This window comes from Zonotrichia albicollis, chromosome 2, assembly GCF_047830755.1.
Source record: "Zonotrichia albicollis isolate bZonAlb1 chromosome 2, bZonAlb1.hap1, whole genome shotgun sequence".
NCBI lineage: Eukaryota > Metazoa > Chordata > Aves > Passeriformes > Passerellidae > Zonotrichia > Zonotrichia albicollis.
In genome coordinates this window covers 63,630,316-63,644,803 of record NC_133820.1, presented here as the reverse complement: position 1 = coordinate 63,644,803, position 14,488 = coordinate 63,630,316, and the positions used below count along the sequence as shown (strand labels likewise).

Below are 14,488 nucleotides of genomic sequence, written 5' to 3'. Positions count from 1 at the left end.
ACTAAAAAGAAGTGCTAATAATGATGAGGCACAAAACTCAATGGATAATTAACACATTTTATCAGAAAATAATAGATGAAAGGGACACAATGCTATTTATATTTTTAAGATCTACCAGAACATTGCAGAAAAGCCAGTCAAAAAACTTGTCAGATCAAGTGATCATGAATTAATTCACTTTAAACTAAACATGTACATATTGCCTAAGTTTTAAGTAAAGGCAGAAACTATAAAATGCAGGAAAGGAAAAAATAGGTAATGTCAGCAAGTACTTGGAAGAAGAAATGACAATAACCAAATCCTAATGAAAACTCAAAGAGCTGTATATGCTTGAAATGAGGCAAATGGGTAATCCATATCTCAGGATTCTGAAAGAACTGGCTTGTCATATCACTGATATGAAAGCAAGTGGTTCTAATAACGTGCACATTTTGTGCACTGAAGAAAAGCTCATTTTTCAGTTTAAAGAGAGGAATAGTTGTAAAATGAAATTGAAATATGGATTTATTAAAAGGGGCTCATGGTGGGAAAACCTGTTGACATTCTGTGATAAAACAATATTGTGTTGTCACAATAAATAAGTGATCTTGTTCACTGTGACCTCTGATAAAGATATCATGTCGCATGGGAAGTGAGTGATTAATTTGGAGAAAATGAAAATGAATAGATTTGTTAGAGGAGTAAAGAGCTGGCAAATGGAACATGATAGCAGTGATTAGTGAAGGAGTCTGCTGGGAGAGTACAAGCAGAGGTCTTCCAGGACCAGGTTTAAGATGAACCTTAATATTTAATGCATGACCTTGATACACACAGTAGAATTAGATTGTGATATCTCTCTCCTGAAACCAATTATATAATATAATTAGGATCTGGATGTGGTTTAGGAAAAGAAAGACAGGGAAGACTAGATTATTAAAAATGTGAGTAAAATTTAACAGTGTAGACCAAAGGATTTAGAAAAGAGTAAAGAAATTATGTTATGAATTAAGAACAGATACAACTGCAGAGGAGCATCTAGGTATTCTAGCTGATGCCTTGTTGACTGTGAGCCATTATTGTGCAGCTGTGCAAAAGGAAAATGGAATCCTAAAATTTATATCGGTAAAAAAGTATCAGTGATTGTTCAAGGCAATGAGATGGCTTTTGGAGTACTGCATAATGTAGGCCAGTTCTGTTCTCTAGCCATAAGAAGGTTGAGCTCCAGCCTGGTGTACAAAGGGATTACTAGGATGAAAGGACAGCCTGGTGTGTGAAAGATAATTTCTGCAAGTTCAGCTTAATCATCCTCATAAAATGAATGTGGAAAAAAGATGCTCATGTCTTCAGTATATACATGGGGAGAAACAGCAGGGAGGAGGAAGAACAGTTATTTAAACACATTTAAGTACAAGAACAAACAGGTGTAAACCAACCTTGAATAATAATAGAATAACGGAATGGTTACGGTTGGAAGGGACCTTAAAGACCTATTAATTCCAACTCCCATGACGTGGACAGGGACACCTTACACCAGATTGTCTTCCTCAGAGTCCCATCCAACCCTGAAGACCTCCAGAGATGGGGCATACACAACTTCTCTAGGCAACCTGTACCTGTGCCTCATCACGCTCACAGTAAAAAATGTCATCCTAATAGCTCATCTAAACCTGTTCTCTTGCAGTTTAAAGCCATTACCCCTTGTCCTGTCACTACGTAGCTTTGTAAAAAGTCCCTCTCTGGCTCGCTTGTAGGCCCTCTTCAGGTACTGGAAGGTGCTGTAAGGTCTCCCCAGGGCCTTCTCTTGTCCAGACTGAACAACCCCAAATATCTCAGCCTGTCTTCAGAGGAGAGGTGCTCCAGCCCTGTGACTTTTGTGGTCCTTCTTTGGTCCTTCTCTGCTGCAACAAGTCCATATCCTTATCTTGGGGACCCCAGAGTTGGATGGAGTACTCCAGGTGGGGTCTCAAGAGAGCAGAGCAGAGGAGGGGAATCACTTCCCTCAGCCTGTTCACCACACTTGTGATACAGCCCAGGAAACTGTTGGCGTTCTGGACTGCAAGCCACATTGCCAGATCATGCCAAGATTTTAATCTACCAACATCCCAAGTCCTCCTTCTAAAGACTGCTCTCAAGCCATTCTCTGGAAAGGATTCACATTCTCCCTAGACATTCTATTATCACTAACATACCTATAGAAGCTTTACTTGTTGCCCTTGACTTTCCTGGCTGTGCTTAATTCTGTCAGGGCTGTAGCTTTCCTAAACTGATCCCTGACTGTTAAAACAATCCCTGTATTCCTCCCAGACTACCAGTCTACGTTTCTAGGCTTCCTCAAGGCTCTCTAGGCTTTCTCTAGGCTTCCTCTAGGCTTCCTTTGTAATTTGTTCAGGAGCTGCTTGTTCATCCACACAGGCCTCCTGGTATGTTTGCCCAAATTCCTCTTTATTGTAATGCAGTGTTCCTGAATTTGGAGGACGAAACTCATATAATTATGTCTCCACTGGATGGAATGGATCAAATTATGAATGGGATTATGAAAAGCAATTCCCTGTGTTAGTAGTAGAAGAGGACCTGCTTGGGTCCTCCCAAGTGTGGGTGTGTGTTTTAATTCCATTACACAACAAGCAAAGATGTGGCTAGTGCCAGTAACCAAAAATGGACTCTACTGGTGTTACTTATTCCTATTGTAGACAATGTAGATGGCTGCACACCCCACAAAGTATTGCTTTCTAGCCAAATTGGTATGACTTACTTTGGATGTCCCATGTGGTTCTTCAACCAGCCCAGCAGCTCTCTCAGAAAGCAGTTTGAAAATGGATGTCCTGGTAAGATGTGAAAGCTTCTTCCTACTAAAAAGGAGCAATCAGAGGGAATTTTGCTTAGAGCAAAGGAGCAATTCTGACTGGTTACCACAAGGTGCATTTGCTTAAGATGCCAAGGAGCAGCAGTGTGGAATATGTACCTGTGTCATTTTAACACAGTGGAAATGTGTAATGCATAGCTGGTAATTGAAGCATATGGCTAATTGCTTTTGCCTCTGGAGTGTGCCAGCTAGAACCATGAAAACAAAAAATGCACAGGAACCAAAGAGAATGACAAACATCATAATGCTTGAAGAATAAGGACTATGGTGATGTCATCTTTATAGAGAATGGAAATAGATGTAAAACATTGTTTTATTTACCATAATCACAGGGTTTCTTAAAGGAGGTTCTTAAACAGCTAGAAGAAGAGAAGAAAATTCTCCAGAACCAGCTAAAGGACTATGAACTTAGACTGGAACAAGAAACAAAGGTTTGTAATCACTCTATCCCTCTAGACTGTAAAAGCTGTTATGTTGTGTTGCAAACAGATTGTGTGTGGAACACACAATAGAATAGTTCCAAAAAAATGTGTCACTGAAAAAAGGCTCTGCTGTATATCTGAATCTTCTGTATGATTCAGATTTTAAAGTTTGTTCTTAATGATGAGCCTATATCTCATTTTAACTGTAGGCTTACCACAAAGTTAATGATGAGCGGCGCTTGTACGTCTCAGAGATCTTACAGGTAAGTAACATGTGTGACTCAGTAACTTTAATGCTTTCTTAATGTAAAAACAGTATCTGTAATGCCATTAGATCAGAGTGTTTTATTACTTAATTTGTATACCAAATACCTTACAAAAGCTGATTTTCAAAAAATATAAGAGCCATAAATTGAAAGATCATACAGTTTATTTTAAATACTTTTTTTGCTTTTGTATCGATTGGAGTTTCAGTGTTCCCTAGCATAGTAAAGTGCCCATAACTGAGAAAACTGAAGCAATTTTCTGATGCTTGGCCATCCATTAGTCACAAGACTGCTGTGCAGTTGAACAGAACAGAGGCGAATTGTCAGCAGTAGTGACATCCACCTTAAGTAGTAATTCCTCCTTTTCATATGTCTCCTTTTTTCTTTTAAAGATAAACTATCCATCCAGTTCAAAATTAAACACAGGATATATTTCCATTTGCTTTATAAAGCAGGGATAAAACACCTTGCTTTGATGAAATCACAGGTGAAATTTTATTGATGGAAATTATGTAATACATGAAATTTAATACTACAAACTGGAGAAACCTGCAAAGAAATCTGTAAAGATTTATAGTACTTATTATTCTAGAAAAGCTCTAAATTCCTAAATAATGTAAAAGTAATAGCTTAGTGTGATATTCAAGAATTGCTGCCACTGAGTCCCTTTCATAGCTAACTGGGGTAAGAGCCTGTAATTAGCATGTGTTTGCACAGTAGGCAACTGATTCCCTTACACGGTTCATTGCTACTTTGGGAAATCTAAAAGAATTGCTTAAATGAACTTTCCAGCATGAAACCAAGAAAAAGCCTGGGAAATGCTCATGTTAACTGCTAATATTTTTACATTAGCAGTGAAACTGAGAACTTCTGGAGGAAGAAAGGAAATAAAAGCAGATTTTATTACTGAACATGCTAGCAAGAGGAGTGCCTATGTTCAGCTCCCTATAAAAACGCCTAAATATGTGTAAGACACCATTTGAAGTGAGGTATATACGCTGGCATGTTGCTTAGTGAGGCACTGGGATCTAGGATTTTGCCATCGACACTCAAGGTAGTTAGCACATTATATTTTCAGCAGTTAATTATTTACTCTCATGATTTCAGTATCATATGAGAGCAAAATAGTCATCTTCAGATTACTATTCCTATCTTTAGTTCTCTAAACATCAAATAGCCATTCTAAAGTAGTCGTAGAGGAATCCTCTGTAATCCATGAAGAAAGAATCATGTGCAAAGTATCACATATGTTTTAGGTCAAGATGAAATTAATTTCCCTGGGGACTTTTCTGTCCCTCCTCCTGACCTCTGAGCAGAGTGTGAGTAGTTTAGTTTAAACATCTACCCTGTACATTGCTGATCTGAGCAGGGCAGTCACCCCCACATCCCAGCTGCTGTGTGCAGTTTTGAGCACCTCAGTCTAAGAAGGGCATCCAACTATGTGAGCGTGTCCCAGGGAGGATGAACTGTGTGGTCTGGCCTCAAGGGCAAGATTTATGAGAAGCAGTTGAGATCACTTGGTTGGTTCAGCTGGGATGAGAGAAGGCTGAGGGGTGACCACATTGCTGAGCAGTGACCTCACCCCACACTGCACCTTCCTCCAGGGGGGCAGAGGAGGGAAGGCTGCTCATCTCCTCTCCATGGTGACCAGTGATAGCACATGAGGAAAGGGAATGAAGTTGCATCAGGGGTAGTGCAGACTGAACAATGGAAACATTCCATTGAAGGGGTGGTCAATCACTGGGTCATGGTCCGCAGGGAACTGGTCATAGCACTAAGACTTCAAGGAGCAACTGGATGACCCTCTTTAATTTCAGGTAGTCCTGCAAGGAGCAGGAAGTTAGAATTGATGATCTTTATGAGTCCCTTCCAACTTGAGATATTCTATGATTCTGTGGTTTACTGTTGATTTCAAAAGGATCAGTGCTTTATGTGTTCCCTTCAGGTCTTTGTCTGCCATAACTTTGATTTGACTTTTATATTATTTTAAAATCTGCATATGTTAAAATCTGTATGTGTTAAAATCTGCCTTCTCTTTTAACAGTCCACTTTAACAATAGAAGCAGTAGATGTACATTCAGTACAGACTCTTTCAACTGTAGTAAAATATCAATGTTCTAGAGTAATATTGCACAGTAATATTGGCTGCTGTTGAGTTAGAAGGATTTACCCACAGGTTTACAATTTCCTTACCTTGCATAGTAAATATGTCACAAGGTATTGCTGTCCTGTGACAACAGTGTATCCTGGTGACACTCTCTTATTTACAGAGAATATAGTGTTCTTTCAAGCCTTTGTTTTATCTCATTATGTTTGTAATTTTTTTATAGCTGACAGTAAGAAAAAAAATCATAGAATAGAAGTTTTTTACTGGCAGGTATTAAAAAATACCAGGTGGTGAAAAGCCAGCAGGTTTTTCCTCTTTGTTTTGGATCCCTCCTGAAGCCTGCAGCAGAGGCAGAAGACAAAGATGTTTCTGAGAAGCCATTTATTTTATTTACCTTTTTATTACTGAGTGCTTTTTTGCCTTTTTTAAAATTTATTTACAGAATATATTTATCTTCTGAGTGCTTTTGATGTTTGTCTTATCTGGCCCATAAGGATGCAGTCAGTTTTAAATTATAGTTTTAAAAGAAATAAAAAATTTCACAATCTTGAGAGCTCATGCTAGAGGTAATGGTTTCTGGTGTATTCTTGTTTGCATTTTTTGTTTTGTTTTTAGTCTGGCAAAGCATTGGTTTAGGATTTGGAGTCCACAGATCTCAAAGGCACTCTCTGATGATGTTCAGAAATCAGTTTCAGAGCCAAGCAAAGAAGAGCTATAGTGGTTCTTTAAAAAGGCCATTCTTTCTGGCCAGATTTTTGCCACAAACTGTTGCTAGCAGAGTGGCATCTGAGTTGTGACTGGGATTTCTTTGCAGAAAAGGCCCAAGGTTATAGATTGCTACAGCTGGAAAGCTGCTTGTACAACTATGGCAAATTTTAGTTGAGATAGGCCTGGAGTAAACCGTACCAGCAAAAACAGTGCTATGGAAAATAATCATATATAGCAGCTCTCAATATTTATAGAAATTACAAAAACAGTGAAGGCAACCTTGGCATTGGTCTTGCCTCGTGTGTCACAGAATCACATCTGCTCAGATATGATAATATGATAAACTATGCTAGCCATCATCTTTAATACTGGAGTTCCTCAATTACAAAAATTTCTTGACTTCAATAAAGTAAATCCATGCAAATCCTATTTACTTCTGTAACTGATTTGGGTTAGGATTTAACTTGTTTTGTAAAAATTTGGCTATTGCAGACCTCAGCTAAACCTAAAATTTTTGAAAGGAAAAAACCTGATGCTCTGACTGGCAAGGGAGGAAAACAGATACTGAGGTAAATTTCCTTTATATTCCTGTTTACTGATTGATTTTTTTTTGCTAAGTACTGTTTCGAACAATGCAACTGTCTGTTCATGATAAATATCACAGCATAAGCCCACTGACAAAGTATTACTCAACATAATTTTTGATGTTGCTTTTCATCAATTTTATTTATTGCAAATGTTGAAAATAGATATGTTTAAATCATTGTTTAACATATTTCTGTTTAGTTATATGGTTTAGAAATATAAATTTGAAAAAAGTCCACCTGCTCTGAGATACATAGAAATAAAATTAATTTCTGATTGCAGTATTTGTAGATAAGCTTAAAATTTGAGATTTATATTTTAACTGAATTGAATATGTTAAGAATATAAAGTGTGAAGAATATAGGGAGCACATATGAAAAACTGTTGTACCCAGTCACCTGCCTCCAGTGGCCATAAACAGATGCTTACAAAAGTGTGGAAGCACTTTTGTATATATAATACTTAATTTTTAAACTCTCCCAAATAATTTATATTTGGAAAATTCCTAAGATAGTATGATTTCTATGTATTTCATGTCTCACAGTGGATACTCTTGCACAAACCCACTTGCCTATATTATTAAAATGAGCATACACAATATATATTGGAATAATCTAAAAATGTAATGAGTAAATTATAAACATGATATTGTGTAGGCCTGTTTGCTTACCAGCTTTTTCCTTTCATTCTGTGTGAGCACAGAATCACAGGATTTCATAAACTGTAATAGTGAATCTTCATGTTCCAGGAGAGTATATTAATAATATGAATTAACGCAGTACAATATGAATTCAGTTCTATAACTGAAGTTTCTCAATACATAAAAAGCACTGTGTGGGTTTGAAGTGCCCCATATGCCACTGTATCACTTTTGACCTCAGTGATATTTAACATGGTTCCTATGGAGAAGGTCAGAAAGCTAGAACCAGAAGGATTCACTGCCTCTGCAGTGAGATTAAATATCATCAGTGAGATATGGAGGTTTGCTGAGGGTTAGCACTGATTTGTGATTATGGTGGGGTTTTTCACAATCTATTTTAGTAGATCATTACTTACCCTGTCATTATATGACAATGTGTTTCTGTCATATAATTTTCCTTATATCAAACAAAAGAAAGTATAAAAGAAAATAAAGTGTCTTGTAACTGCTGGTCTCAGAAGATGTGTGGTGTAACAAAATATCCCATTTCTATCCATTTTCCCTAAGAGGACTTTTTTTTACTTTTCAATGTTCTTTAAACACATGAAGATAATTTTTCGTCCTTTAAATTGTCCTTAGTATATAAGAACCTAGTTTTCAGATTATTTACTTTTATAGCCAGTGACTTAAAACTTTCAGGACAAACTTTGATATTTGCTGGCAACATGGATGTAAGAGTGGGGATTTGGCATAGTTTGTGTTTTAAGAAAATACTAGAATATAAGTATGTACCTCATGAACATCACAAGGTAACTACAGCCATTTTTATATTATTCCTTTTTAATTATGTTTTGATTTATAGCCTGGGGGTTGTTTGTTCAAGCTGACATTAATGGGAAATAATTTCATTAAAATAAGAGAAGGCATGCATGTTCTTGAGAGTAATTTGAACATTTTCTGTCTAGAATTCTTATCTCACCTTCGTTCCCCTTTTACAAAATGCCTGCATTGGAATTCAAACCATACTAAGAAACTGCTTAATGCTTGTTTTAACTATAGGAACAGGTACAGAAAGCCCAACCTGTATATTAAACGAACACTGAAAACATTTTTGTGTAGTAGTTGTGAACACTAATGTGGATTCTTTGCTTTTTTTTTGCTAAGGTTGGGATTAAATGTGTGAGATGGTATAGAGATCAGTGCCTGTCAGCACAGAAAGTCAAAAATTCTCAGTAACAAGAGTTCCAACAACTAATTGTTGATGCATTCAGTTTCCTGGCCATCCAAAACAGAAGCAAGTTCAGCAGAGGTCCTTTTTGTGGTTATTACAGGACAAGAAGATAGGCTAGCTGACAGCTGGGAAGAACATGGAGGTCTTGATGGCTCATATCTCTGATGCAATTTGAGCAGCCAATTTATTGTCATTCTGATCTCTGCTGTTACACTGAGATTTATGCTGGAGCTTATTAGCTGAATTTCAATACTGCACTGCTATAATTACCTGTCTTCTAAGTCTATAAGTCTAGCTGGTTTTGACTGGAAGAGGTTTTGCTGCCTGCAGAAATCCACATAGGCATTTTCTGCTTTGTTCAGCTGTACAGTGATCTACAGTTTAATCAATTGATTTTGAGTAATCAACTGATTTGAATTTGAATAATTGATTTTCAAGCACACTGGGGCCTTAGATTGTGATCTTCCAACTCTCAGTAGAAATACCTCCATATCTGTATGGGCACAGTTCTCTCTCTAAGACCAAGACTGCTTGCAAGAGCTGGAACAAAACGTGTCAATCCCAAGGAGACTAGTGAGCCATAAGTTTGACTTTGTTCCCTCTTTCCCCACAAGTTTGAAACTTGCACAGATACCATCACTTCTATCACATATCTGGGTATCATGACAAATATAACAGTGTGATGTTGTGATATATTTTCCTTCAAAATGTCTTTGCTTGAGAAAGACACTGAAGCTCTGTATATTGTTGTTAGAGTATGTTAAGTACTGTATTTCCTCTGCAGTAATAAACAGGAAGAGAAACAAAGGGACATTGCATAGGAGCAGAAAGGCAGGCTTCTTATTCAGGAGAATGACCATTGCAGACTGAGAAAGCACCCTTCTTTCCCTGGAGATTTCTTTACATTCCCACAGATTTCTTAGATGATCAAGATGAAGCTCTAGCTGGTTTCATGTAGATAGTGTATGTATCATGATGAGTACCACTTCAAAAGTCTGCTGGCAGCATCTCCTGCAAGCACTTCTGGTGATTATGGGTTCAAGAGCCTGACTTTCCAGAGTGGAATACCTGCACAGAGCTGTAACTACATCTACAGGAAGTTTTTTCCCCTTTTCTGGTGGGAATTCTTTAACTAAAGAAAATGTCTCTGTAGCCAGTTATCACTCTCCTAGTGCCAATATTTAGTATTCTGTTCATGTTCTCCAAATGACATCACTTAGGTAACAGGAATCATGAGATGAAGATTGCGTTTGCAGAATAATTAGATTCTCTTCTAACCTGCGAACCCAGAAATATACTTGTTTTTTCCTTTCTCAGGTTTATTAATTCACAGTAGTAATCAGATATGCAAATATAGAAAGCATGCGCATTTTTAGCCATTAAAATGTACAGGCAATGTGACATTTGCTGACTAACTTCACCCATTTTTTTTTCAGAGGAAGACACAGTGTTCCAGGAAACCTGAAGATGGTTAATCCTCAGGTTAACGATCAATTAAAAAGATTGTAGGAGTGAACCAACTTCCACAGCTAAAGCACTGATTTAATATTAATGCAAAAAACTTCCAGTCACTTTTTTAAAAAATTAATTTGACTGAAACTTTCTAAATTGAAAATGAAAGTGTGTCTTATTGCAATGCCAGACCCCAATGTCTTCTTGGCAGCCTTAGTCTTAAGTGTTCCTCTGCCTAATGAAATTGATCTTCTAGTTGCCATTTTTGTACTGGTGACCTCTGACCATTTCCATTCTGCTTCACATCAGTGATTCTGAGGGTGTTGGAAAAGTTGGAGAATATTTAATGTCTTTTACACCATGTAGATCCTTGAACTATGCAGCCATGGAAAACAAACAAGCCTCTAGTATTTTTGACCTCAATCCAAGAAGAAGGAGGCAGACTGATGTAACCTGAAGTATTGTCTAAATATAAATTTTTTTAAAAGCTAGCTTGCCACAGATACCATGTTGACTACTACTTTCTGTCTACATGGTTTAGAAGCACAGCACCATTTCCAGCTGCTTCAGCCACTAGTAATGGATAGAAATGACAGAAAAATTTGTCACTTTTTATTAAGGAATCTTCAGAGCCTATCTTGTGGAATGTTGTTTCTTTTAAACACTATATATGTTCTATACAGAAACACATATCCTGATAGAGGTATGTTGCTCTTTGAAATTTGAATTCTCAGATGAACCCTTGTATCCACAGTCTTGGGTCATAAAAATCTCTGTCTTCTTCAGTGACATTGATCCTTGTGCTTTTAGGATCCAAAATAGTGCCAGTCCTAAAAATCATCTCTTCAGTGAAAGTAGAACTATTTTTTCTCTTCATTCTTAAGCATGCAATTATTGTTGCAGTTTTATTACCCACATTTTAGTCATTAAATTCAGCAAAATTTTTTCAAGTGGCAATGGGAAAAATGTTTTTGTAATGAAGCTTCAATCCTCTGGGTTACATCTTAAAAGCTCTTGGCAGAGTAAAAGTGGTTGCTTCACTGCCCTTTATTATTTTAAGAGCATTCCTAACTCTTTGCAATAAAGTTTTTTCCCTCTTTAAGAGCAGTACTAATAGTTTCTCATTCCTGGCAGCATTAAAGTGACACTGTAATTAACTCATAGTAAAAGACAAACCAATGGTGTCATTCTGAAATGCAGGGAGCAAAGACGTGCAGCATGGTACAGCATATTCAGTATGGAAATCCCTGGTTTTTTCACTTACATAGTATGAAATTCATTACAGATATTTGTCATGTTACCATGGTGCACATGGTATATCATTCTTTCATAAGCAGGTTGGTCTGCCTGGCTGGTTTTTTCCTCACACCATAGCACAGCTGGTTAGGTTAGCACTCTTCTGTTTATGTTTTTCACATGAAAAATTTCCAAATGTTTGTTGTGCTGGTGTTTGTCACTGTGGTGAAGGAGAGGGGAAAAAATCACCATAGTGGCTCTATTGGCATAAAAGACAAGGGACATCAGCAGTAGTAACAAAGATCCAGTTCTTGGATTCATGCAGCAAGCATTTCCTACTGCTGTCTCTTAATCAAATGTTAGTGCACTCAAGTCTGGTCTGTGTAGCACCTCAGAATAACTGGAAAAACTGCACAAATATGACAGAACAGTTTTTCACAACAGGAGACTTGGATGCTTCCCTCAAGGCTGTTCCTCACTGAGGACATGAAAAGAGACTTTTTTTGAAGCCTTAAAAGAGACATGTATTGGTACAGGAATGACTTGGGAGAAGAGCAGACTATGTCCTATTTAGTCCCTGTTTCAAATTGCCAAGAACAATTTGATTTAATTTGGGATTCGAAATGCAGTAGCATGATAACTAATTGCTAAAACTTCTGCTTTTTTACCATTGTAATTGTATGTCCAGCTGTAATTTTTGTTGTGGAAAATGGTTATAGTTCAATACTCATACTCTTTTAATTACTTGGAATTTCATTTCTTTCCTGGTTTTCTGAAAATAAGGACAAACATGGTAATTAAATTTGACAACTCAAATTTCTTTGCAACAACAAAAAAAGAGTGGTTGGTTTCAAAAGTGTAGGTGTCTTTGGATCAAAATAAAACTTTTACACTTTTGGCTTTCCCAAATCATGTAGGGATTATTTGTTTGATTTGGTGAGGTTGGGTGAATGAGTGTTTTGAAATTCCTGGATTTATCTTGTGCTATCTTGAGCTTTTCTTACTGTTTTGTTGTCCTGTGAAATGCATTTTTTTTTACATTTGCAAAAATGAACAGTTAGATGGCTTTCTGTAATATCTTTGATATGAATATTTCAGCACATTTAGGATTAATTAATCCTTCAAGTACTTCATAGTATGCAGTATTATTTTAGGCCTAGATGACAGAATCAGGTTTATTTAAAGTAGATATGGGAGCGTAGTGATATCTGGTTTTCCCCTGATTTCACAACAGGGTGATGTTATGTAATGCTGCCAACCATTCCAATATAAAGTTGGCCTCCTCTCAAGTCTCTGTGCATACGTGCATCATATGTGACACTGAAGAAATCTGAAACCAAAAATGGGAAACTGGATTGCTGACAGTTGTGGTCAGCAGTTGAATGGAGCTGAACATCAGAGGAAGACAGGATCAGACGTGAAGATTTGAGTCTGGCCAAACTTCTTCCTTCAGTGTTGAATGTACTTGATATTCCAGATATACTGACTGTAGTGTGTAAGTGGCTTTAATTGATGGACTGGGGAATTTGATATCCTAACTCAGCACTTGACAGTATGCTGCCTTTACATGATTACTCATGTATTTCCATTAATTTCAGATGAGTCATGATTCTGAGGTAACTAAGGCATTTTAAGTATTTACCCCATATAAAATATGGGGTATGGAAAATATGGTTTGGAAATGGGTATGGAAATATAGGGTATGGAAAATATATGGTTTCTGGAAAATATAAATTTAAAATCTCAAATGCTGGTAAGCACACATTTCTTATTTCCAAAAAAAACCCTTTCTTTTTTTATTTTAGAGTCTCATGATTAAATGTGGTATTGAGTCGTGATATCTGGTTTTAATTAATCAGTTTAGCAGCAGTGTACTGTTCTATGATGGAATAAAATTAAAATGTTTATTGGACAGGCATTGACTGTGTGGCTGATTATTATGTAATTATGCAGCATAACCACAGGCTGCAGAGAACTGGGGTGATATCATTAATAAGAAGCACGATATTTTGTTGCTTAAATACTTTATTTAATGGGCTCTCTGTATTTAAACTGACTAGGTGGTACAACTGACAGTTTCCCTGATTCTTATGATATTCTATCTCTATTGGCAAAGATGAAGTGCATAATTTAGGCTTAATACATTTCCAGTAGAGAAGGATGCTGTGCAGGCCTTTTTACAAATGTGATGCAGACACAGTAGCAAGCAAATAAATAAATTAATAAATCAGCAAATGAAACTCTGTGTTGTTAAGCCTCTACTGGTTTTGCCAAACTTGTCTCAAACATGACATGTACTTTGAACTAACTCTAGTTGGAAGCAGATATAATGTGCATGGACTAAAATTATAGCTAATTGCCACAGTCTTATAATTTTACACACAGGTGTCACACTAATGGCAGACAGCTCTAGATTGGATAATGATGCTTTTCAAAGGTGGCAGTACCTTATTTACTTGGCAGATAAGTTTAACCCTCTCTTCCAAAAATACAAACATTGGATTTAGTGCCTTATAGGTTACATCTTAGAATCCAGTTTTCCTCCACTTCACTAATCTTTGCCCTAAACTACCAACTAAGAAGAACCATGTAGAGATCAAATGAGGTTCTCATGTCTACAGGAGTAGCATGCTGATGGGACCAGGCTTTGCCTGTGGTTCTGGGAGTAGCTCAATGCACCACCCCACAGAAAGGGCTCTCAATGGCTCCATTTCTAGGCTGCTAAAGTTCCTGTGTTCTGATTCCCATGTAACTTCTCACCCCTCCCTTTGTTGCCTGGGAGAAGATGAATTCTGCTTCAGCATCCCATCTGTAATTTGGGGAGAACAGTATGTTTCTGCTGCTGAGAAGTAACACAAAGATACATACACTGGTGCTGGAGGGAAGCCAGCTGGTAAAACCACAATGAATCTAAATAAGCCTGACCTAAATCAAATGGGTTTTCTTTTGTCTTACAATGAAGATGGATAATATTGGTGCTCTGTTGGTGCAGAAACAGC

At 37.1% G+C, this 14,488-nt stretch overlaps 1 protein-coding gene across 10 annotated transcripts in view; it reads left to right on the top strand.

The window, feature by feature from the left end:
• The window catches only part of CCDC169 (coiled-coil domain containing 169), a 31,067-nt gene extending 17,374 nt beyond the window's left edge, over positions 1 to 13,693 (top strand). For 3 of the 10 annotated variants that reach the window (XM_026790734.2, XM_074535340.1, XM_026790736.2), the window contains exons 5-8: positions 3,175 to 3,273; positions 3,474 to 3,527; positions 6,838 to 6,914; positions 10,238 to 13,691. In XM_026790734.2, the coding sequence (XP_026646535.2) occupies positions 3,175 to 3,273; positions 3,474 to 3,527; positions 6,838 to 6,914; positions 10,238 to 10,310 (303 nt within the window). In that variant the 3' untranslated portion in view covers positions 10,311 to 13,691. The other 7 variants (XR_012579018.1, XR_012579017.1, XM_074535336.1 and 4 more) reach the window with 6 other exon arrangements.
• The last annotated feature ends 795 nt before the right edge of the window (positions 13,694 to 14,488 follow it).